The sequence below is a fragment of the Saimiri boliviensis genome, chromosome X (assembly GCF_048565385.1).
Source record: "Saimiri boliviensis isolate mSaiBol1 chromosome X, mSaiBol1.pri, whole genome shotgun sequence".
NCBI classification, from domain to species: Eukaryota; Metazoa; Chordata; class Mammalia; order Primates; family Cebidae; genus Saimiri; species Saimiri boliviensis.
Window position 1 is genome coordinate 29,410,447 of NC_133470.1, and position 24,639 is coordinate 29,435,085.

Below are 24,639 nucleotides of genomic sequence, written 5' to 3' on the forward strand. Positions count from 1 at the left end.
AAAATTGAGGCTGGGTGATTATCTGTCAATTACTTCTGAGTGCCAAAGATGGGCAACATACATGAGATGAGATCCTCTCATTTGCTACTAGTCTTCTATTCAACAAATCTTTATGATATTTATTGCATATATCTATGCTAAACGATCCAATAACTGAATTTCACAATAATCGTTTCATATTGGTAAACTGTAATTAAAATATACATATTTTCAATTCTTCCTTGCATTCTAACCTTCATCCTAAATTGGTTTTAAATTTATTTGTAACTGATCATTTCAAATCTGTTGGGAATTCTTTTGTAGCTTTGCTTTAAGACATACACTTCCAAAGATAAGTTTGGTAATCTGTTCATCTAATACAATTTCTGAGGCAAGCTGGAAAACAAAATAAACAAAAAATCCACACACCTACAAACATAAATATCACAATTTCTTTTTATGATTTTCTTATGTGGAATGTAGCAACACCAAATAATGACTGCAAGGATTTCTATCAAGTTTCAGGAAATGATTGAGAAATTTGCAACTGTATAGAATATCTCATTCAAACCAGGCATGCCAGTAAAGAATTCTAAATCCATTTCAGATAAGATGAAAGAAAAAGTCTTACGTAGAACCCGGTGTACCCAAGGGCAAACTCAGTATGAGCTGTCCTACCTACTAGTCAGAGAGATATATGTAGATGCTGCCCTTGTGATCCCAACATAGGAGCAGAAATACACCAGCTCCATCTAGGGAAATTCACTTTTTTCTTTTTATGTAGAAATAGAGATTAATAATCCAACAGTTAAGTTTATCTTTACTGACAGCAATAAGATGATAAACATATCCAATATAATAACCTACCATCTTAAAATACCTCAATTCTACTGGCATCCTTTGACACAGCCCAGACTCATGAAAAACACAGCATGAAGATTTAACATTCAACCAATATATTGCTTATAAATATGGGTTTTACCTCAAAAGAAAGTATTCCTATGACAGTTTCTACTATTCTGTCGCTACAGCACCATTTAAAAATGCAGATATCTTTTTAATGTTATTAGCAAAATACATTCAACAAAATGTAAATTAATATAAGTGATTGCAGGCTTGGAAGCACGTGCTATAAATTATTGGGAAATAAAAATGAAGGGCTCCTATTCTGTGCTACTGCTTATCTTGAAAACTATATATATATATATATATATATATATATATATATATATATATATTCCATTAATATCTAGAGATTTAATATGTGAAGGATGGAACTGATAAAGTATAGGCAAGCTGACATCTGAAATTATAGTAGAGGAATAAAAAAAAAGTTTTCTGTACATTTTGTTTAAAAACGGCTTGCCTTTAACCAACTCTTAAAAGAGAAAGAGGCTAAAGGGAAAAGAAGAGGAGAGCAAAAGACAAACCAAAAGAGGCAAAGCAAGAATATTTTGTTATAAACAAAAGAGGTAAGGATGAAATTAGGTGCTATGTTTTCTAATACACGTGAGTCTATGTCAAGGACAAACCACTTTAACTGGAAGGCAAGATAAACAGAGATGTATAGTGAAAATTCAGAAAGATATAACTATCATGATAATGAGATCTCAGAACAGTCGGTTATACATGACATTTCACGAAAAAAAAAAAACTCTTTCCTCTTAAAAATTAGAACTACTAGGAAATAGGCACTGAAACATCAGACAATGTACAGAGTAGAGAGAAGACAACTGTGCCGCTGAATCAGGTAGCAAATGGCTACGTGACCAGTGAGCACTTGAAATGTGGGCAGTTTGAATTGAGATGTTGCATACATATAAAGAAATACCAAATATTGGAGAGTCAGTGTGAAAAGAATGTAGAACTATTTCTACGTTTCAAAATTTTGATTCTATGTTGAAATACTATTTTGAAATGACTTTTAGGTGTTCATCTGTTAATATGGTTTCTAGAACATTTAAAATTAATATATGGTTCCCATTATTTTTCTATTGGATAGCACTTATATAGAAGCTGGAAAAGGCTCCCATGTAATACATTTGGGGGGAGAAAGAGATGATATGTTAGTAGTCTTAATAGAGACAGCATTTCAAAGCACTATTGGTGGGAGTGTAAATTAGTTCAACCATTGTGGAAGACAGTGTAGCGATTCCTCAAGGATCTAGAAATAGAAATTCCATTTGACCCAGCAATCCCATTACTGGGTATATATCCAAAGGATTATAAATCATTCTATTATAAATACACATGCACATTTATGCTCATTGTAGCACTGTTTACAATAGCAAAGATCTGGAACCAACCCAAATGCCCATCGATGATAGACTGGACAAGGAAAATGTGGCACATATACACCATGGAATACTATGCAGCTATAAAACAGGGTAAGTTTGTGTCCTTTGTAGGGACATGGATGAATCTGGAAACCATCATTCTCAGCAAACTGACACAAGAACAGAGAAACAAACACCCCATGTTCTCACTCATAAGCAAGTGTTGAACAATGAGAAGACAAGGACACAGGGAGGGGAGCATCACACACTGGGGTCTATTGGGGTAGAATAGGGGAGGGACGGTGGGGGGTAGGGATGTTGGGTAAGGATAACATGGGGAGAAATGCCAGATATAGGTGACAGGGATGGAGGCAGCAAACCACATTGCCATGTATGTACCTATGCAACAATCCTGCATGTTTTGCACATGTACTGCATAACCTAAAGTGAAATAAAATATATACATATACATTTTTAAAAAGTCATGCTGTGACTATGAAATCGAATCCAACTTGAATTCCCCATCATTACCTGTGGGAGAAAACAATGCATTGCATGCATGTATAGAAGCTGAAGTCATGACATATATGTACTTTGGAAAAATACTCAACTTGAGCCTTTAATTCCCTGCTAACCGTATGCCAAACTTGTTCCTGTTCCCCATGATCAATCTAAAGTCTCAGAGACAATACAACCAGCAAAGTCTCCAAACTTTATTAAATAACATAGATCAGGACAAAAGTAAGCATTTCTCTAAAATGTGAACACTGACAAAGGTGTCAAGAAATAAGGCAGGACCTACAATATATGATGATTAACATACTAGAAATGGTTCTTCAGATAATTAGAAGTGCAAGGAAGTCTGAGTATAACTTGAATTTATAATGCCAACATATAAGTTGTTTCCTTAGTTTGAAATACAAGGATCTTTGTGATTGGGAATTCAGTCAAGATTTTATCCCAGTTTTCTAACAAAATCAATATTCTATCCTCCAGTCAAAATACGTCATTTAATTGCTTCACACATTTTTGCTTATGACACTTGCTCTGCTGAAAGTCCCTGCTGGTCAGGCTCCATTTTTACAAAGGGTTCCAGGTGTGATCTGACATGAGTAAAACAGATGGGTTTAGAGGAATTTTATCTAAGATCACCTTAGATTTTGTTTTAAAAGCCATAAAACTCCAATGAACCAAGTAAAATTGAGGTCATTTTCATAAGTACTGCTCTATTATTCACCTTCTGGACAACTGATTTATTTTCCAGTTTGACTATATTTTTCTAACCACCTTTGTGTAAGTATAAACTACCATGCTACTGAAATATTTATTAGAACGTAAGAGGTTTTTTTTTCTTTTGGTGAATTTTCCCTCTTTTTCACATTTTGCTAAAAGTAGCTCTATTCACTGAGCAATAATTTCTTCAAAATATCCTGTTAATCTATTTTATATTTAACTGACAAATAATAATTCTGTGTATTTATGCAATATAATGTGATGTTTTCATTTATGTATGCATTGTAAAGAGATTCACTCGGGCTAATTAGCATATTCATCACCTCACCAACATATTTTTTGTGAAGACTTTAAAATGTATTCTTTTACCAATTTTGAAATATAGATTTTTATTAACTGTTTCCACAATGCAGTACAAGAGATCACTACAACTTATTCCTCCAGTCTAACTGAAACTTTCTAGCCTTTGATTAACACCTTCCCTTTCCCAACCTTCCTCTTCCTTCTAGTCTCTGGTAACTACCTTCTTTCTTTCTTTCGTTCTTTTTCTTTTTTTTAATGGAGACAGAGTTTCGCACTTGTTACCCAGGCTGGAATACAATGGCACGATCTTGGCTCACGGCAACCTCTGCCTCCCGGGTTCAAGCAATTCTCCCGCCTCAGCCTCCCGAGTAGCTGGGACTACAGGCGCACGTCACCATGCCCAGCTAATTTTTATATTTTTTTAGTAGAGACAGGATTTCACCGTGTTGACCAGGATGGTCTCGATCTCTTGACCTCATGATCCACCCGCCTCGGCCTCCCAAAGTGCTGGGATTATAGGCGTGAGCCACCGCGCCTGGCCCTGGTAACTACCTTTCTATTCTCTGTTTCTATCATTTGACTTTTTTGGGTTCCTCATATAAGTGAGACTATATAGTATTTGTCTTTCTTTGGCTCATTTCAGCTAGCATAATGTCCTCCATTTCCATCTACATGGTGGCAAATGATGGAAACTCTTTTTAAAGGCTGTATAGCATTTCATTGTGTATATATACCATATATAAACATTGGAATATATAAATATCACTATATATGATATATATACATATATGTGTGTGTATATATATATATATATATATATATATATATATATATCTCACTCTGTGTGTGTGTGTGTGTGTGTGTGTGTGTGTCATATTTTCTTTATCCATTTATCCTGTGATAGACACTGAGGTTGTTTCCATATCTTAGCTGTTATGAATAATGCTGAAATGAACATGGCATGGGCAATAAAAGCAAAAACAGACAAATTAGATTGCATCAAACTGAAAAGTTTCTGCACAGGAAAGGAAACTATTAACAGAGTGGAGAGACAGCTCACATATCAAGAGAAAATATTTGTGAATCACGTATCTGTTAAGGAGCTAATAATCAAAATATATAGAAAACTCAAACAACTCAACAGCAAGAAAACAAGTTTCCTGATTTAAAAAATGGGCAAGGGACCTAAACAGACATTTCTCAAAATAAGAGGTATGAATGGCCAACAGATATGTCAAAAAATGCTCAACATCTCTAAACATCAGATAAATGGGAAAACCACAATGACATAACACATTAAACACGTTAAAATTAGCAAGGCTATTTTCAAAATGATGGAAGATAAATGTTGGGGAAGCTGTGGAAATAAGTACACTTGTTCACTGTTGGTGGGAATGTAAATTAGTACAGCCATTTTGGAAAAAATTATGAGGTTCCTGCCACATAAATTTTATATACGTATACATGCATACATATATACATATATATGTATATATATGCATATTGCTCTAACTTGGCATTTAGCAAGTTTTCCCATGATTCTTGAGGTCAGTGAACAACTATTTTATCTCACAATAATAAGCAAATAGCTTGCTTAAATAAATATTTCTGCTATTCTTGCTCTTGTTGGTATTGATAAAAGTAACACAATATTTTTAAAGAAATGTTTACAGATAGTTTATCTGGATTCGGGAGTGAAGAAGCAATGCAACAGAGTATGTGTCTACTGGAATAAAAGATTCCTTTGCCTAGATGTGTTAAAAATTAAATTTTAAAATAAAAAATTATACTTTAAAAAAGATATTTAGGTCAATTTTCTGACCTGTAGCTAGAAGAGTTAGTTCACATAAATCTTAATTTAAATTCCCAGTCTCAGCAGCTTAACAGGGAGGGGTAAAGAGTAACCACAGAGCTTGAAATTATGACCATGGAGAGCATCCTTGTTGGCTACCCTAAAATTTTCTTCTACTGTCTCTGTAAGAGGCAAAAGTTATTTTGTTGCAATTCTGACAAGAATATCTTCCCTGCTACACCTCCTCTGATCATCACCTTTTCAAGGGTTGCACTGATTTTTCTTTAACTTATCACAACTGTAGCTTAAGTTTCAACGTACTCTCTCCTGTGTGCCTATTCTTCCCACATGTCGCCCTGCTTCTCCTCAGACTTGTATTCCATTTCTTTCTCACATACCAGCTAGAGGGTGAGTTTTTCAGAAATGCAAATAAGGTTACTTAATTTTCTCAACTGAAATTTTGAAAATGTCAACTGCTCTTAAAAATCCAAACTTTTATAGAACTTAATGGGGGCCTTGAGCAATTCTACTCTCATTTTGTCCTAATATTTCCATGATTTATTAGGTTCCAGCCCCTCTGGCCTCCCTTACGTCTTTGGGATATGCCAAGCCCTTATTCTCACCTTTGGTCATTTGAGTTTCTTTCCATTTCTCTGAATGTCCTTTCTCCAACTTATCACACAGCTAGCACCTGCACATTCTACAGGTTTGGTTCTAACATCATCTCCCCAGAATCATGGTTTCAGACCCCAAAGATATTACAGTCTGAAATAACATTCAGATATTCAATTTTATTATCTTTTTTTTCTATAAGCTCCATGAAGACATAAAACTGCTCTAGATTTTCTCCACCAAGTACATTACCTAGTGCCCAGCACTTTTATGGCACGTACCACGTGTTCAAAAATATTTCTTGAATTTATTAGTGAATGAGTGAGCAAGACACTCTTCTGAAAGCAATCTAATGGTGTAGAACAGAGGAGAATCATTTTGAAACTTTAGAACAGATGAAACACTGGCTTTGTCATAACTAATACGGTCATCTTCTCCATTTCTGCAAAACTAAACCAAATGAACAAAATTCTTAATTATGTTTTTGACATGTTTTCCACATTGCTAATGAAATAAACTCAAATTCTATCCGAATTTTTCCCTTATTTGCATTTAAAAATAAGGTTTCATTTTTTCCTTGTTGATACAATTATCTATATTCTATAACAAACTGGGTGCTGTATTTCTATATTCATCTAGCATACAGCATGGGTTTTCTGGTTTTCAACTTCTAGAAAAGTATTTTATCAATTGTCATGGGAGATAATTCCACCCCCTCACCCTCCAAGACCTAGGCAAACACTAATCGTATTTCTGCCTCTACAGATTTGCCTACTGTGGCCATTTTATATCAATAGAATCACATAACATATGATCTTTTGTAAGTGGCTTCTTTCACTTAGCATAATGTCTTCAAGAGTAATCCATGCTGCAGCGTGTATCAGTATTCCATCACTTTTTATTACACAAAAACATTGCATTAGTATGGATGTGCCCATTTTCTTCATATAGTCATCAGTTGACGGACATTTGGGTTTATTCTACGTTTTGGCTATTATGAATAATGTTGTTAACAACATTCATGTCTATGATCTAGTTACTACAGCATCCCATATCAATCCTTTTAGTTATTCAAACCTCATTAGGTTATTTGTGACATAGGTGTAATAAAAACATATACTCAATGTGTTTCTCTGAGGATTAGGTAAAATAATGTATAAATTAGTTATTTGTAGACTTAAAAGTACTTTGAAAATAGAAAGAATTGTATCTTTTCATATTATTTTCTTCTATCACTTCTGTCAGGTAACAACCACCAACTCCTTATATCAATTTTCACCACGGAAAATATATTTCAAAAGCCAGATTTTTGTGAGAAAAGCTAGATTATAAAAGTAAGAGAAAATAAATGTCACTATGGATGCCTAAGCACTTCTGTTAGCTCTTATTTGCTGAATACTTAATATGTCCAAAGTACCGTGGAGATACAAGCCATGAGATTTACTCCATCGTACCAGTTTGGCATAATGCCTACACATATGCAATTATTTCAAATAATCACAAAATAACAAAATAAACTGCTACATAATTTGATATGCTACATGTTTTCATTCACTATATATATTTCATATTTAAAGGGTTATTTATCAATACCTAGACAAGCATTCTAAAACGGTGAATAATAACATTAAAGATGTGTTGATAAAGTGAAGATGAGGATAATTTATGTAAATATAAATGGACTGAAAAAGTTGGGAAGTTTTATAAACAATCATCGTTTGTAGGCATGAAATTAAAAAAAGAAGACAGATGATATAGATGGATGGATGGATGGATAGCTGCATGAATAGAGATTATATATTATTATATATTTATATTGTAACATAGACAAATCTCAATGATTATCAATTGCTATTCTGAACATCTTTAAAGTAAACAATAAAAAGTTAAACTTTAATATAATTAAGAGGTATATATAGATTAAAATAATTTTCAGGTGAATAGTCTCCTTTGCCCAACAGTTTTTGTCTATCCACTAAATGTATTTAACTTTAAGGGAGGTTTGTGTATTTTATGACAAGCGAAAATACATTAGTGTTAAATAGGTCAGTATTTGAAAATCTAGGACATTTAAAACATTTTCCCAAATTGATTGTACAGAGGCACAGCAACAAGTATACTGAAATCCACTAGAGGGAGCTGGTATTATTTATAAAGCTTTACTACCTGACAGAAAAATAAATCCCTAAGCAAAAACGACTTTGAAGTACAAAAAAAAAGTATTTATCCTTTGCTTTATTTAGTTCATTTCATTTTTGTAAAAATGAAAAGCTTGAAATGAGAAAAGCTTTGTGCATCACTACATTAATTCTGGAAATGATATTATATGGTGAATTCTTTAAATATTTACAAAGAAAAGCAATAGGATAATGTATTTTCCAACTAATTAAAGTTTTAGTAGAAAACAAACATATGTTCCTGTGCTTCCCATAACAAATTTGAGGAAGAGATCTTTTTCAAAGAATACTTTTATCTTAATGCCTTCAAACCCAATTTTACTCTATAATTCTTTGTGTGTGCACATGAACATATACATGCACATATACAGTCAACCAAAAACCCACTTACTATTTCATAAAGGTGGTCATTAATCTGTCTCTGAAAAGAATTTTTGTCTTAAAATTCAGTTGATGAGTAGAGATATTTTGGGGCAGATACTATGTATTAACATCATCTTATTAAAGCAATTCAATGAGAGACAAAAGAAACATCTTGAAAAATTTGCTACACACATGGTATGAATTTGCATAATTGCTCCACTTTTATCTTTTATCATCAAAGGAAAAAATAGGATTTATGTAATTATAGTGATCCAGTAGTAAAATGTAGCCCAAAGAATAATTTGTCCTTTGCTGAGTTTCAGTTGCCACATGTATGCTAAAAGTATAATACTCTTCAGATAAATTGACAGAAGTATTAAAAGATGCCTAGCAAATATCCTTGTACATACAGCAAGCTAGACTTAATGAAAGCCTATTTATATGACCTCAACTGCTCTTTTATTTTCTTCAATGTCCAAAACATCTGATTTTGAAATCTACAACCCACCATGGAGAATCTATGCCCATACAAAACATGTTTTATTTGTTTCTCAAAGTCACGAAATTATTATGATGACAAAAACTCTAAAGACATTGTATCTGTTACACCAGTAATTCATTCCTTTTTAATATAGGTTGTAGGGAGAATGGTTCCATGGACAGAAACTACTGTTTCATGTTAGTACTTTCCGGATTTCCCCACAAATAACCAATTTGGAAAATGTCAAGTTGGTCATTTTAGAATGTTTACTTACTTGTCTGTAGCTCTTTCTCTTTGGCCTGCACATCAGAAAAGACTTGGTTAAAATGATTTGTGAAGGCCACAAAGTCTGCATCCAGGAACATGGGTCCTTGTCCTTTCTCTTTCAGGGCTATGCTTTGAATTTTTAATCGTTCAATTTGAGGTTGAAGAGCTGAGAGCCGGTTGACTTCATCCTGTGCCATAATTTAGAGGATTGAGAGTAAATAACACTTTTACTTTGCATACATTACATTTTGCAAACGAAGGTATTACAAAGCAGTAAGGCAAGTTTAGCTTAATACCCTTCAGAAATGTCTGATAAGAAACATCCAGACCATATAGACAAGCCTCTATCACGGGCCATCAACTTAAGAATATATTGGCCCTTTTTTCAATATGTATCATCCTATATAATGATATTTAAATTTCAAGATGACATAATTTAGAGCATTCATGAGTATGAATGTGTGCAGTGGAAAAGCGCTATGAATGACCTTAAATCCTTTCCATAAATCAAGTATAGACTGCACCCTTCTTATATCAAAATTATGTGCCTTTGCTTCAAATTCTAAGCTCATTCAACAAATAATTTTATCTTACATTTCATTTGTGTAAAATACAAATTATATATGCCCCTACATATATGGATATGTGTATACTATATTAAATTATAAACATATTTTGATATAAATATATAGATTACATATACACATATATAAAATCTATATAACACTTATACATATGTATATATACATATATGTGTATACACACACACACACACACACACACACACATAAAAATATGTCTATACTCTTCTAACTTTTGTAAGGTCTCATTACTTCTGACCAAACAGACAATTGATGCTTTTTTAATGACAGTGACTGTCCAGATTTCCTCTTGTTGTCCTGGCATAATTATGGGCAGCATCCTCTCTCATTCTCATTAGGACCCTGGTTTGTATGATAAAATCACATGAACACTGCTGTGCCGTCACTAGCTCATGTGGCTACTGGGCACCTGAAATGTGGCTGCTCAAAATTTAGATGCATTGAAATTACAAAATATGTTTAATTCAGAAGACTTACTAAGAAAAACTGAGAACATAAACTGTCTTAACATTTTTAAATACTGATTAAACTTTGAAATGATGATATTTTAAATAAATAAAATGTACTATTTTATTTAAAATAAAATAGGTTAAATAAAACGTACTATTGAAATGCATTGACTATTTCTTTTTCCTTTCCTAATGTAGTTTCTACACCACTTAAAATTACATATGTGGCTTGAATTTGTGGCAAGCCCTGTATTTATTTTGACATGCTATTCTCCACGTAAATGTTTTCATGCTGTTGTTTCCAGAGAAGCTGGAAGTTTTTTGTAATTAATACATATATAATTTAAATTCAGAAGGTTTTCACTGCTCTTCTAAAAAGTGTTATTATCAGGACTGCTTACTTACAACTCATACATATGTTGTCTTTAGAAAAAATACTTAAGGATTAGTTACTATTTAATATGTAAAAACAGGATGATGGAAATTTAAAAATTGGAACATTAGCCTATTAGAAGAAGAACAAAACACAAAGAATTACAGCAATTCTAAACCGAATTTAAATCTGAGCTTCCTGAAAATCAAAGTAAAAAAGCAAAAAAAAAAAAAAAAGGTTATTATTTATGGAGGCATTCATACACTTTTGGAGAGAGAATAACTTTTGTCTTAGGATTGGCTGAGAAATTTATACATAAATTCTGTCATAGTTGCAAGACTAACTAATACACAATGCTACTTATTCTTACTTTTTAAAGGACAACTTTCAGAAGAATGTGTTTATATGGTTATAACAGTATGAGTTGATTCAGGTAAAATAATTTCTGACGAGTTAGTCTTTTCAGTGGGTGAAGATTAAAGATGTTTGGCAAAATGGGGAGGTGACCTGTATTTCTCATTCAAATATAAATCCTCTCAAACAAATGCTAGAAAGTTGGTACATATCCATGGATAAGAAATAAGACAAGAGGTAAAGGGTAATACTCTGTATTTATAGTAAGGAAATATGTACATATACTTTGTATACCAGATTCACAAATGACAGCATTGGCATCTGCTGTGAACCATTAAGAACCTGATTCACATTTGGCCAGATGGAGGGCCGCCATTTTTCCTGTTTAGGGGACTATAGAAAGAGCCAACATTATAGCCAAGTGTGCTCTGAAAAGCAAAGGGGACTTTGAAACTAATAAAACATTTGGGCAAGTGTTCAGCTGAGACCTTAACATTCTGCGAATAAATCACAGAAGGCAAAATTTTCAACTGAAGTATTCAGCATTTAAAAAGATGTCAAAAATCAGCTATTATTTCGATAAAAGGATTTGGTATAGTTGGTTCTTCAGAGTATGGCAACTACTTTGAGTCTGTTTATCCTTTACAACTATATGCTTATCTCATGGAAGCTTTTGTATTTTTCTCAGAAAAGGGTTCATGAATTTCTTCCAATTCTAAAAAGGCTCTCTTACCCCCAAAATATTAAAAACCAGTCCTGCCAAGCATTGGAATATGAGCTAAATATGCACTCTAATGTTATAAAAACCTCTCCAAATAAAAAGAAGCACTGAGAAACATGTTACAATAATTTATTTACCTATCAGTAATCACAGCAGAACAGTATATATATCTGGCCTTGTATGAATAATATTAAGCTTGCCTTGCTAAATATTTTACCTGAAGTGATTCATCAAATTGATAGGCACCAATGGGTCTGAGAGAAAGACTAAGGGGTGATAAAGATGTGACAATAGGCTCTGGAACTTTGTGGCTGTATGCAGTAAAAGAAATACTTCCACGCAGGATGATTTCCTCAATCTCCAGACAATATTTAATATATAAAACTTCTGGTGACCTCCATGTGCTCCTCAGGTTAAAACCAAGATACTAGCAGGTCCCAGAAGTCATTGATTTGTGTCCTATTTGTCTGTCTTTTCCTCTTCATCTCTCCTCCCATTCCCCTGCCCCTCTACGTTCAGCATTTACAATGGTCTTCATCCAGGTGCATGGCCTTTATTGCTCCCTCTCGCCGTGTTCATTCTGCCTGAAGTCTTTTGCTTCACTGTTCTCTTACCTAATCCCAACTCATCACAAAGGCCTCAACTCAAATGTTCCTCCCTCAAGGAAGATGCCCTCTGTGGCCTTATCAGGGCTGATTTCCCCTGTTTAGTCATTCTCCCAAAGCTCTGCATCTTTGTCTAAACCACTGTTCCTAGCAGAAAATTTACAAATATTGATTGATTATATTGCTTCGCGTCTCTCTCCTCTGCTTTCCATAAATACAGTAAAAGCAGGGTCAATGAATGCTCACTCTAATGTTTCCAAAACTTAGTGCTATGGGCTAAACTGTGTCTTCCAAAAGGCACATGTTGAAGTCCTAACCGCCTGTGAGACTGTATTTGTTGATAAGACTTTTAGGAGGTAATTATGCTTACATGAGGTCATCAGGTAATTATGTTTACATGAGATCAGGGGGTCCTAATCCCTTAGGGATTGGTGGCTTTATAAAAGGAGATAGAAAAAGAGAGAGAACAAAAAATAGCTCTCTTTCTCTTTCTCCATGTATATACACAGAGGAAAGTCACATGAGGACCGGGTGAGAAGTTGGTCATCTGCAAGCCAAGAAGACAGCCCTCAGCAGAAGATGAAGGTGAACCCTGTCAAACCTTGATCCTGGACTTTCTCTCCTCTAGAACTCTCAGAAAATAAACCTGTGTTGTTTAAGCCACCCAGTCTGTGGTATGTGTTGTGTTAGCCTGAGCTAACTAATACACTCAGTATCATTCTTAGACACATTAGAGACACTGAATGTATCTATTTTATGCATGAATGGATTTTGTAGGTGGTATTACTAACTACTGAGGGAATGTGTTCTCTTTTCGGGTCCACGAGGGAGCATAGATTTAAGGGCGAGATTTTCCCAGTGCCATGCCCCCCTCTCAGCTCTCTCCATCGGGAGATTTAACAGTTTATGTTTGAATTTTGTGGGTGCGGGAAGAAACTAAGAGTCATCACCCCAGCGGAAGTTTAAAGGAACTCCTTCCACTGGCCAGAGAAACTTGGGAAGGTAGGAATTTCTCACAGTATAAATTCCCTTGTTCCTTAATCCACACCGAATTTCCAGCTCTCTGGAATCCCCTTCCCACATGGTGGGAGCTTCCTTTCCCCTCTGAGATTTCCCCTCTGGAATTCCCTCCCACACTCTTCATAGAAGTCTTTCTCTTCTTCTCCTTCCCTCTCTTTTCTCTTCCTAAATAAAATCATCTTTCTGCAACACTTCTTGGGTCTGCTTTTTACTTTTACGAGTATACAGGGCACCTGCAGTGGTCCTATCTCTTATTCTTTAAAAGATTGGAGGCCAAGAACCCACAGCATTCTCTCGGGGGAGCTGTGCCTCACCAGCACCAGAGAAAAAAACCTGGTTACACTACTATATCTGAATCTCAAGAATCTGGTAAGGTAACATCAGATTGTTTTTTGCAAGAAATAATGTATTTGGATTATTCCTCTGATTCACAGGAAAAACGGCATGGGTTCTATTCTAAAATTATAAAATGTATCTATATGTAGAAATTCCTTAGAGGTGCGTATTTGCCTAATAAGTCAAGTGACTTATCCAAGGTATTCTTATCCAAAAGTATACTTTCTGTATTTGTTTATTTCCTCAGCAAACTAACGCAAGAACAAAAAACGTAGTAATGCTATAGGTCCAATATCTGAAGAAGAACCATCAAGTCCTTCAGTTGTTTTTCTCTTCAAAACCTCTTTGAATTTCCCGTCACTTTTTGGGTCCAATTACTTTTCTAAATCAACCATGTCACCTTTTCATGTCTATTCTACCTTTATTTAAACCATTCTTTTTAAAGTATGCAAATGAAACTCCATTTCTTGTCTTTTGTATTAAACATGATCATCTGGATCTATCACTAAAGGTTCATCCTAGAAAGGTTTTAGTCCATGGTCTAATCAGTTTCTCACTCTGCATGAAAAGTACGTAACTCACAGTAACAATGAAAACGGTTTAGGCTATTTGCATTATCATACAGCTCTTGTTTTCTTCCACTTGAAGGCATAATTATGTCATCTTTTTTTTCAGGCCCTTTTGTCCACTTACATCTTGTTTGCCCTTCCGGACCAGGAGACTGACATTTACAGATTACAGTTCCTTGTCCTTTGTCTTACGATTCAGTTTAGTCAGTGAGGAGCCCTGACAAGATTTTGAAGGCAGGGAAAAAAGTGAAGTAGGGTGTTTATTTATCTGACTCCATTTCTATGAGGATTCCTTAAGCTAGCTTGCCATGCTGCTTTTACCATGAGGATCTGACTCTCTCCTTCTAAGTTTCTGTAACTTTACTCTCCCCGATCCTTTCTAGCCTAAAAGAGGTTACTACACTATCCCATGTGGATCTTCTGTACTCCAGCTACGTTTTAAAAAAAAAAAAAAAATCTCTTTGTAAAGAAACCTTCCTCAAATTATCCTAATTTGAGAGGTCCATTAGTGTTCAATATTTTCCTTATTTATCCAACTACATAGCATCCAAGCTTGTTATTAATCCGTGTTCGAACTATTTGCATGAATTCCACCTTTTCAAAATATGACTAGCTTTCACTCGTCACAAAGGAAGACTTCCAAAGTGTAGGCCATTTTTTAATAGGATACATGTGGTTTCCACACTCCTAAACTGCCTCATCCTTTTGCAAACCAACACAATCAATTAGCTGTGTGTAACTACGCCAAATACAATTTTAGAATCCGGGTATCTATGTATTACCTATTTAAACTGATTTTCATTGATTATATTTTGATCTTTATTGTGCTTAGTGAAATCTTTACACGGTGAAAGTTTAATTACTAAATACTTTGTACTTGTCTTCTTGGAAATTGCCAAGAAATACCTATTGATTATGCTCCAAATGGAAGGAGAAAAGATCCTTACCTTACAAATTTTTAACTGACTTTTAATTGCTGCTGGCTCTGATGTCGCGGTGGGTTGGATTTTCAACCAGTTTTCAGCAGTAGTTGTCATCTGCTCCAATTGTTGTAGCTGATTATAGAAAGTGATGATGTTGTTCTGATACTCTAGCCAGTTAAGTCTCTCACTTAGCAACTGGCAGAATTCGATCCACCGGCTGTTCAGTTGTTCTGAGGCTTGTTTGATGCTGTCGGCATTAACACCCTCTAGAAAGAAAAAAAAAAAATTAAATATATCCCCTGAACCCACAGACTGAAAGAAATGATCTGAAAGCTAACACATCCTAATTATAAAAGCATTCACCATATGAATGATTTCAAACCAAATCAATTATTTACTAAGATACAGATGTGTAAATATGATTTTAGATAATTCATTGTGAATTGCTAGACTTGCATCACAACAAAGAATATCAGTGCCATCAAGTAATGAATAAAAAGATATAAGATGCAGAAAAGTAGAATATACTTAAATAAAATATTATATAAAAATTTAAATAAAAAAAAAAAGTGCTCAAAGCTCTGATGGTAACTGGAAGGTTGATCATGAACAAATAACATTTTGGATATTTTCAGATACATTTTAAATACCAGGCATATTACTCAAATATACTTCCCCAAACTAATTTACATTTTTAATTTTTAAAATGGGCTTGGAAATTCATAGTATTTTTATAGTTTTAAAAAGTGGAAAAGAAACTACCCAAAATTAACTGTTCTTTATTTCTTTTATAGAAGACTAGAAATAAACAGATTGCCCATGGACCAAAGGAATTAAAACAAGTACTAGGAAAAATAAACTTTCTAATATGAAACATTTTTAAATTTATAAATGTAGAAGTTGAAATGAAAGTTTTGCAATCATCTATGGTAATACCAAAGCCAGAAAACTTTATCAAGGGAAAATCGGAAACACAAGCTCATCATTATCACCATTACCCTTCTGGAGTACTACTATGTACCACGAAATATGCTATGTCATTTCATATACGATGAATGCCAGTACAAGTACAGATTATTCTATACATAGCATGAAAGCATGGCAACATCATGCTATGCTATGGATTAAAATATTCAAACTCTCTAAAGTTAGTTTACAAAATTTAGACTTTCTTAGATTCATTAGCTTAGTTTTCTTAATAAATGACATGATATAAAAAAGAAAATAGATTGATACCATACATTTTAAAACATAGCTACATTAGCACTGATAACTTTTTTATACTTTTGAAATACTGAATATTTAAATGTTTTATATTCCAACATTGACCTACAGGGATAACAAGAGATCATAAAATCACTTTAAGTTTCTCTCTCTAGGTTAAAATACCTAAAAGGTAGAAGAGTAGGTTGGTAGTAGAAGAGTTGGTTGTCTGAGTATCGACTTTTATAAATGTTCATCTTACTTAATTTTCTGATACTATGAATTAGTTAAGGGAAGATAAGTTCTTAAAACGTCTGAAGAACATCTCTAGAAACATCGTAAGGCCTGTGGTTTTGCTAACTTGTACATGCCGTCCACTTTATCCTTTTCAAAGACTAAAAAACACATATAGATGTGAATTCAACAACTATATTATTTTATCCTCTTGCAATTCCTTCTGCCCTGATATTCTAATGGTCTACTTGTCGAAATGATATTAATGGTGCCAAACCATATCCCTCAATTCATTTTAAAGATGACTGTAACTTCACTAATTTCAAAATATAACGCTACTAAAGATAGCAGTAAAGGAAACAAACTTTGCAAATCATATTGGCAATTATTTTTCCTTCTTCCCTAATACATTTTTAATGAGATAATGGAAATAATAGAGTGTAAAAAGACAAAACGTACATAGCTTCATACATCTAACTATAAAAGAAGTCTGTGGTTTGTAGGAGCTAACTATTCTAGCATACTCCTAATATTTAAGAAAGCAATTGGTCTTATTGAGACATCTGCATATGTGGTGTGATATGCTGTTTTTATTAGATTTTAAGGAATGATAGAAAATTGTACCAAAATATTGTTAAGGGATGCCATTAAGTAACTGTTATTATAAAATGACCACATTTGGTATAAAGTATAAGAGAATATGAAACTTCAATCACATGGGCACTCCATTTAAAAAAAGTATTATGATAAAACGTTAACATGTCTGGAAAATGAAATGTTATAATTAAAAAATATACAGGGGAGAATTTTTTAATTATGTTAGTTAATAACAAAAATGTGGCATGGATCTAAATGATCAGATATTGAGGAGAAATATTTTCAGCATATGCTTAACTTGAACAACAAGTTAGAAGAAGGAAGTCCATGAAAGGTAAAAAGTCAGCATAAACCAGGCATTAAATAGGCAAAAAAAAGAAATGGTAAATTAAATTAAAGGGACTGATAGACTGATGGCTGGACATTTGTCTAAATGATAAGGGAACATAGAGAGAAATCACTTTGTGTCCCTGAGACAGGTCAACTGTACAAATGGTAGCAAATGAAAAAATAGAACTGTAAGTTGATTTTCAGAATGGACATGGTAATTTTGTAAAATGATAAAACTATAGTGAAGTACCAACAGGTTCTGCAGTGTCTATTAAAGTCTAGGGATAGGTTTTAATGAGTCATTGCTGATCATTACACAAAACTCTGTATTGTGCCCCCCAAAATGTTGCATCTATATGTCACAGTAAAAGAAAGTTAAGTGATGGAGAAAAGTCAACTTTGTAAAAATTCATAACACTGAAATTTAAAATATGCTCTACTTATTTGCATATTAATCTTTATAGCTGAATGCAGGCTATTAAAATGCAGTAATAGGTAAAAGAACAACTTCCGTATTAGCATACAGGGGGAGGCAGGCACAAAGGCAGAGAAATGGCCAGTGAGAACTCTGGTGTTAAAGAGACCAGAATTCCAATTTGACACCCCTTACTAGATGTGTGAAATGGGTTGAGTTATTTAATCTCACTGGATCTCATTTTTCTCATCCATGAAATGAGGATTAAAAACAGAATTGACCTCACAGGATACTTATCAAGGTTCTGAGTCAACACATGTAACTTATTTATAACAAACTCTGACACATACTAGGCAACCAAGACATATTAGACAATGTCATATGGAGGAAATGAAAAAGAATATTCAGAAAATAAGAAGAGATCAGATCTCTTGTGTTAAAACTAGGGGGAGAGGAAGTCTTCTTAATGACTGAAACAGGCCATTTATAAAAAGTTAATAATACTGTTTTAAAATTAGTCCTAATTATATGTAACATAGGACTAATATGGGATATAGAAGGTGTGTTTATACATTTTTTAAAGAAGTTGTATCAATAACCAGGGATCCTTTGAGCACAGGACTTTGAGGCTGCAGTGAGCTATGATTGCATCACTGTATTCTAGCCTGGGCAACGGAAAAAAGAACCTGTCTCCAACTAAAATAAAAATAAAAAGAGAGTTTATTTGGGAACCCTGGAATATTACGCCACATTTATAATCATTTGAGAAGGAAGTTATAAAGAAACCAAAAATTAAAAAAAATACAGAATTTTCTAGATGTTACTAGAAATGACAAAATGTTGGCCAGAGATAATCAGAAGTCTTGTTATGAAAGATTTGCATGCAAACACTGTATTAATTCAAAACTCCTCTAGAAAATGTCTTCTCTGGCAGTATCTGATAGAATTATCAGCTTGGAGTAGAAAGAGAATAACTACATTGTACTTATGAACTCATTCAAGATCAAATCAATAGTGTACTGTATATGAATATAAACGTTATGGAACCAGTGTACACAGAAGCCAAAGCCACACACAAACAAGCACACAATCTCTCTTGTGCCAAATTTGCTTTAAAATACTTGGGCAGGAGATGGGGAGCACTGTCGCATGTCATATTAATGTAGCATTCTTAATTAAAGTTAGAAATGCCATTACTTCAACTTTATGAATTAACTGACCATCTATATGCCGGGACTATTGTTGATTTTCTAAGAAAGTCCCTTAAAACTTTTCTAGAATAAAAAAAAAAGAGTTCAAAGTGTTTTCCAAGTAAATATTCACATATGACTAATTTTACTATTATATATGTAATTGTTTAATGTGTATTTCATAGAATTGTGCTCCTTAGTGCATTGGAAAATTTTAAGTTTTGTAAGCATTTGTAAGTGTAAATATCTGCAAAGTTTTAAAAATCAATCATCTGAGCATCTGTTTTCTAATTTTCTGTTAGCTCTTTAAGAATACAAATACTAACACACCAGGCATTATGAACAATACTTATAGAAACCATTTTGTTGTAGCACATTAGAATCTCAGGGATAATGGATCACAATCCGTTCACATCTCATATTCTAAACAACCCCTGAAATAGTCTATGAATAAATATATTGCACCCAGAGGAAATGGATCATTACTTGAAGTGCATCCATTAATTTTATTACTTGTGTACAGTGCATAACAGACTGTTAGAATAATTTTAATTGTGCACCACCTTCCATGCAAGTACTTCAAAACTGCCACTTAAAGTAAAGCATTCCTCATCAAGTATATTCATCATTAGCCATGAAGCCAGGCTAGAATAATGCAAAACCAGGGTTTCCAGGGCTCTTGAATTAAAAGAATATTTGAAATAGAAACTTAAAATAAAGCTGCTAATAAAGAGTCTCCTATTTTTGTTGCATTTTAAGTGAGGGTTATTATAAGTCCATTTAGCATTGACTATAATAGCCTAAAATGTAATAGAGATATATTCAAAACCCATGAAGACAAGTTTTGAGGCTAAATTTTAGAGGCTTCTGTGACTGCACTGACTTAAAGTAATAGCTTTTAAAAATTAATGGTATATATAAAAGTAATACCCCCCAGTGAGGACAATATAAATTTTACTAATATAGCCTTTTGCTTTTTTGTTTTCAGACATCATAAAATTAGAAAAAAGTCAGATTTTTACTCATGTTTGTTTTTGCCATTCATTGCCCACAACAGCAGTAACAGCGACGGTCTCTTCCTTTCACACACACTGACACACACATGCACATGCCTGTGAATGCAAGTTCACCCGCGTGCATGTGCGCGTGTGCACATACAAGGACAGACGCTCTTCCTTTTGGAGATTAGAGCTAAACCAAGAAAAATGTGCCTGTCAATTAACAACATTTACTGAATGTGAACTCTGTGTAGAGCATTATACCAACTGTCATGTGGAGAAAAAGGAAATATAAATCAAACTGCCCAGTACTGAGGAAGGAATAAAAGAAGAGGAAACACGTGCAAGTGTGGAAGGCTTCTCATTCATGATGGAGGAGCTGGGCTACTACAAATGGTACAATCTCCATGCCCCATTCGTATACAGACTATTTGCAAAATGTCTTGCTATTAAAATATGTGATTAGAAGAGCTGCTGTTCCTAAAAACTCTTTCCAGTGATCATGAGAGTTTTAGCTTTGAGATGAGCCAAACTGACTATAATCCCTACCTTCACTCCTCTGACAAAATGCTATTGCCCAAACTCAAATAACATAATTCATGTGAAATTATCTAATGAGCTATGAACCAAAATACAAGAAAAAAAAAAGATAGTTACTTGGTTACTGTTATGGATAAGAAGAGCCCTTGTCAGTGTCATAATTCTCTGCTATTTAATTACAACAGTTAGCATACTTATCATTAGGTATCACCTTAAACACTATAATCCAGCACTCAGGGAATGATAGTTTTGAGATGTTCTTTAGTCTAATATACTAATAATTACCACTTTTATTTAAATATGTCCTTAATGTGATTGTCTTTAGACTCTTAATAAACATGCAAAAAATTACACATAGCAATTGAAAATGAACTACAATTTAATGTAGAAAACACCACTAACCCTATTAGATAATTATAGTATTTCCTCTAGAAATTGTGGTGAAAGCATCTTATAAACTAAAGAAGGAGAACCTGAGCTATGCTTATATGGGTTTTCAAATAAATGTTTTGATATGATTATATTTGGATAATTTCAGTATTAATATGGACAACCACTTTATTTAAACTAGGCTTTTTGTGTTATACCTGATTGATTACACTGCATGTACTCATGTAAGAACACTATTTTACGAAAAGGATTAAGTCTAATCCTAAATAGATTAAAACAGACATATATTTAGGTATAATCACATGTATATTATTTTAGTCCTAGATATTCTAAAACTCCACAATCTCAATAATAGCCTGAAAGGCCTTGGTCTTGATAAGCATCAGTTTAAAAACTGCTCAAACTAAAATAGCAGAAAACCATTATTAGTTAGCAATACTATTAAAGCATTAGAAAGATTACTTACTATATTTATTAGCTAAATTTTTCTAAATTTCTAAATTATTTATAACATTTTGCATTTAAATTAAGAAATGTATAAATAAACCTTAAAGTTATATTGTATCTTTCAAAATAAAGAATTTGCAAACTCCCTTTTCAATATACACAGCTACAGGAACATATAAATACATCACCAGGTACCTGATCTCGCCTTTCACTTGCCCTAATTCAGTTAACAATTTCTTCAGACCAGGGTTATGATTCTAATCTTACATATTGAAGGTAAGCTGCATGAAAATTTTAGCTCTCCAAAAACGTCTCTAGTAAAAAGAGGCACTTTGCACCATCCAATATTCTGTCATATTTATACAACCAATTAATGATGAAATAAGAACAGTAAATTAATTTTAATGTTAGTTCAAACAAAAAACACAGCTAAGATAGAAATAAATCAGTTAAAAATTATTCCATGCCAAAATGCTAGATTCTTTTTTAGTTAAAACTCTTCCTTTAGTAGCTTCTCTTTTTAGTTTATCATCGTGAAAGATCACTTACACTCTGACCAAAAAAACTGGAACAACCACAGGAAAATATCCATGTATAGTTTTAAAGTAGGCAGGCAATTTGGTCAACTCCTATCTTTGGTTAAAAAGTCCAAATAAATTAGATCTCTTATTATCAACTCTAAATAAGAGATGTTCTTTAGTCTAATATACTAATAATTACCACTTTTATTTAAATATGTCCGTAATGTGATTGTCTTTAGACTCTTAATTAACACGCAAAAATTACACATAACAATTGAAAATGAACTACAATTTAATGTAGAAAACACCACTAACCATCAACTCTTAATAAGAGTTGATAATATAAATTACCGTAAAACTTACAATATGGTTAATATTAACTGTTTTAAAATTCTACATACAACTATTCACATTTGATAAAATATAGTCAAAATAAAAATTATCTTCCAATTGATCATAACGTCTATGTGACACTGAAAAACTGTACATGTTACTGGAAATATTGTTTCCAGGACATACAACAGATTTTTAATAATACTTTGCAATATCAAATGAGGGTCCCTTCTACATTGTAACCATGGTAAATTTTGTACTTCCAACAACCATAAAATCCTACCGTCTTCTTAGCACATTTCTTAAATTCTTTCAAGAAATTGCTTTCAGGACAAATAGATTTTGTTTTCTGCATTACTTAAGTGATGTTAAATCTTCATTGCTTCATAGATATTTAGAAACAGACAAAAATCATTTGGAAGGAAATATGCCTGATGTACCATTTCAGGTCAAAACTAAAGTAAAATTCAAGTTATGAGAAATTATTTTTTCCATCTTGGAATTTCATTCTGAAAGCAAATTGAAGAGTTACGAAATTATTCTAAATTTTTAAAAAGTAATATAAACTTAGGGCAAATTATTTTAAGTAGAAAATTCAGTTTGCTATGCATGTACCAGTATAGATACACATAAAATATAGTTCATAGAATTTTTTAAAATATGTAATAGCTATACTTATGTTATTCTATGTATTTTTACAGTATGAATGTATGTTAAATGTTTTCATTGTGGTAAGCATACATCAAATTCATATATAAATATATATACACATATATTTATAATATATATATTTTATTAGTGGCATAATATAAAATTCTACAAGAGTGATTTATCTTTTTTTTTTTAATCTTTTTTTTGTTGTTGTTGTTGTTTTTGAGACATAGTCTAGCTCAATCACCCAGGCTGGAGTGGACTGGCATGATCTCGGCTCACTGCAACATCTGCCTCCAGCATTCTCCTGCCTCAGCTTCCTGAGTAGCTGGGATTACAGGTGCCACCACTATGACCAGCTAATTTTTTTTTTTTTTTTTTTTAGTAGAGATGCGTTTTCACTCTCTTGGCCAGGCTGGTCTTGAACTCCTGACCTCATGATTCTCCCACCTCAGCCTCTCAAAGTACTGGGATTACAAGCGTGAGCCACTGTACTGGGCCAAGAGTGATTTATCTTTATCTTAATTTTTGAGGAAACTACACGTGGCTAAAAGGAACTGCCATTTACATGAGGTCCTAAATGAAGTACACTGATTCAGCTCTCATTTTCCTTTCTATGAAAAAAGGGCAAGAGTGTATGTGTCTTGCATGGCTGTGTGATTTATTATATCTCCATAGCCTAAGCTTGGGAAGGAAGATTCTGGACTTACAAATTTAAGAGCTTTAATACGATAATTGTTGAAATTCTAGTTTACAGAAAGCTTAATTTGTCTTTCAGCTTTATGAGCCACACTAGTTAACTCTAGTTTTGGGCTCTATACTAAAGGAGCTATTATGATTTAAGGTAGCAGTCCCTCTGAAATACACCTGAAGAGGTACTCCAGGCACTTAGGGTGTGCCTAGTTTATCTCACAAATTGCACACTCACAGAAAATAAATATTATGCAATTTGTTCTTTGAAAGACAATAGAAGAATAAATAGGTAAGTTACAATATTTGAACCTTTTTTATTTTTAGTAATTTCATAAAGTGTTTTATTTAATAAGGAAACAGAGTTATGGTTATTTTAAATAGTCATCCTAGTTATGGCCCAAACTTGAGCCTAATGATATATCAGTTAGACCATATCTTTAAAGGTAGAACAAATGGATAGCATAAAATTTGAGCAATAGAGTCAACCAAACAGGAATGTCTCAAATCACACGCTCATCCCACAGTGCTCTCTGGTACCTGTTCAATGTTAGGATTTTCCTTCAGATAGATTATTAATTATTTTTACACCAAAATTACCAATGTCATTACCTCCATGACTGCCTTAATTTGCTTTGCTAAATAGGATTTGGTTAGTCGTTTAC

General features: G+C 33.3%; 1 protein-coding gene across 11 annotated transcripts in view; it reads right to left on the reverse strand.

Annotated features, from left to right (window-relative positions):
• DMD (dystrophin) overlaps positions 1-24,639 on the reverse strand; it is a 2,654,855-nt gene that overhangs the window by 1,405,479 nt on the left and 1,224,737 nt on the right. For all 11 annotated transcript variants that reach the window (XM_074391460.1, XM_074391464.1, XM_074391461.1 and 8 more), the window contains 2 exons: positions 15,460-15,701; positions 9,491-9,671 (listed from right to left, as the gene is read on the reverse strand). In XM_074391460.1, coding sequence (XP_074247561.1) covers positions 9,491-9,671; positions 15,460-15,701 — 423 coding nt within the window. The remainder of the gene's footprint in view (positions 1-9,490; positions 9,672-15,459; positions 15,702-24,639) is intronic.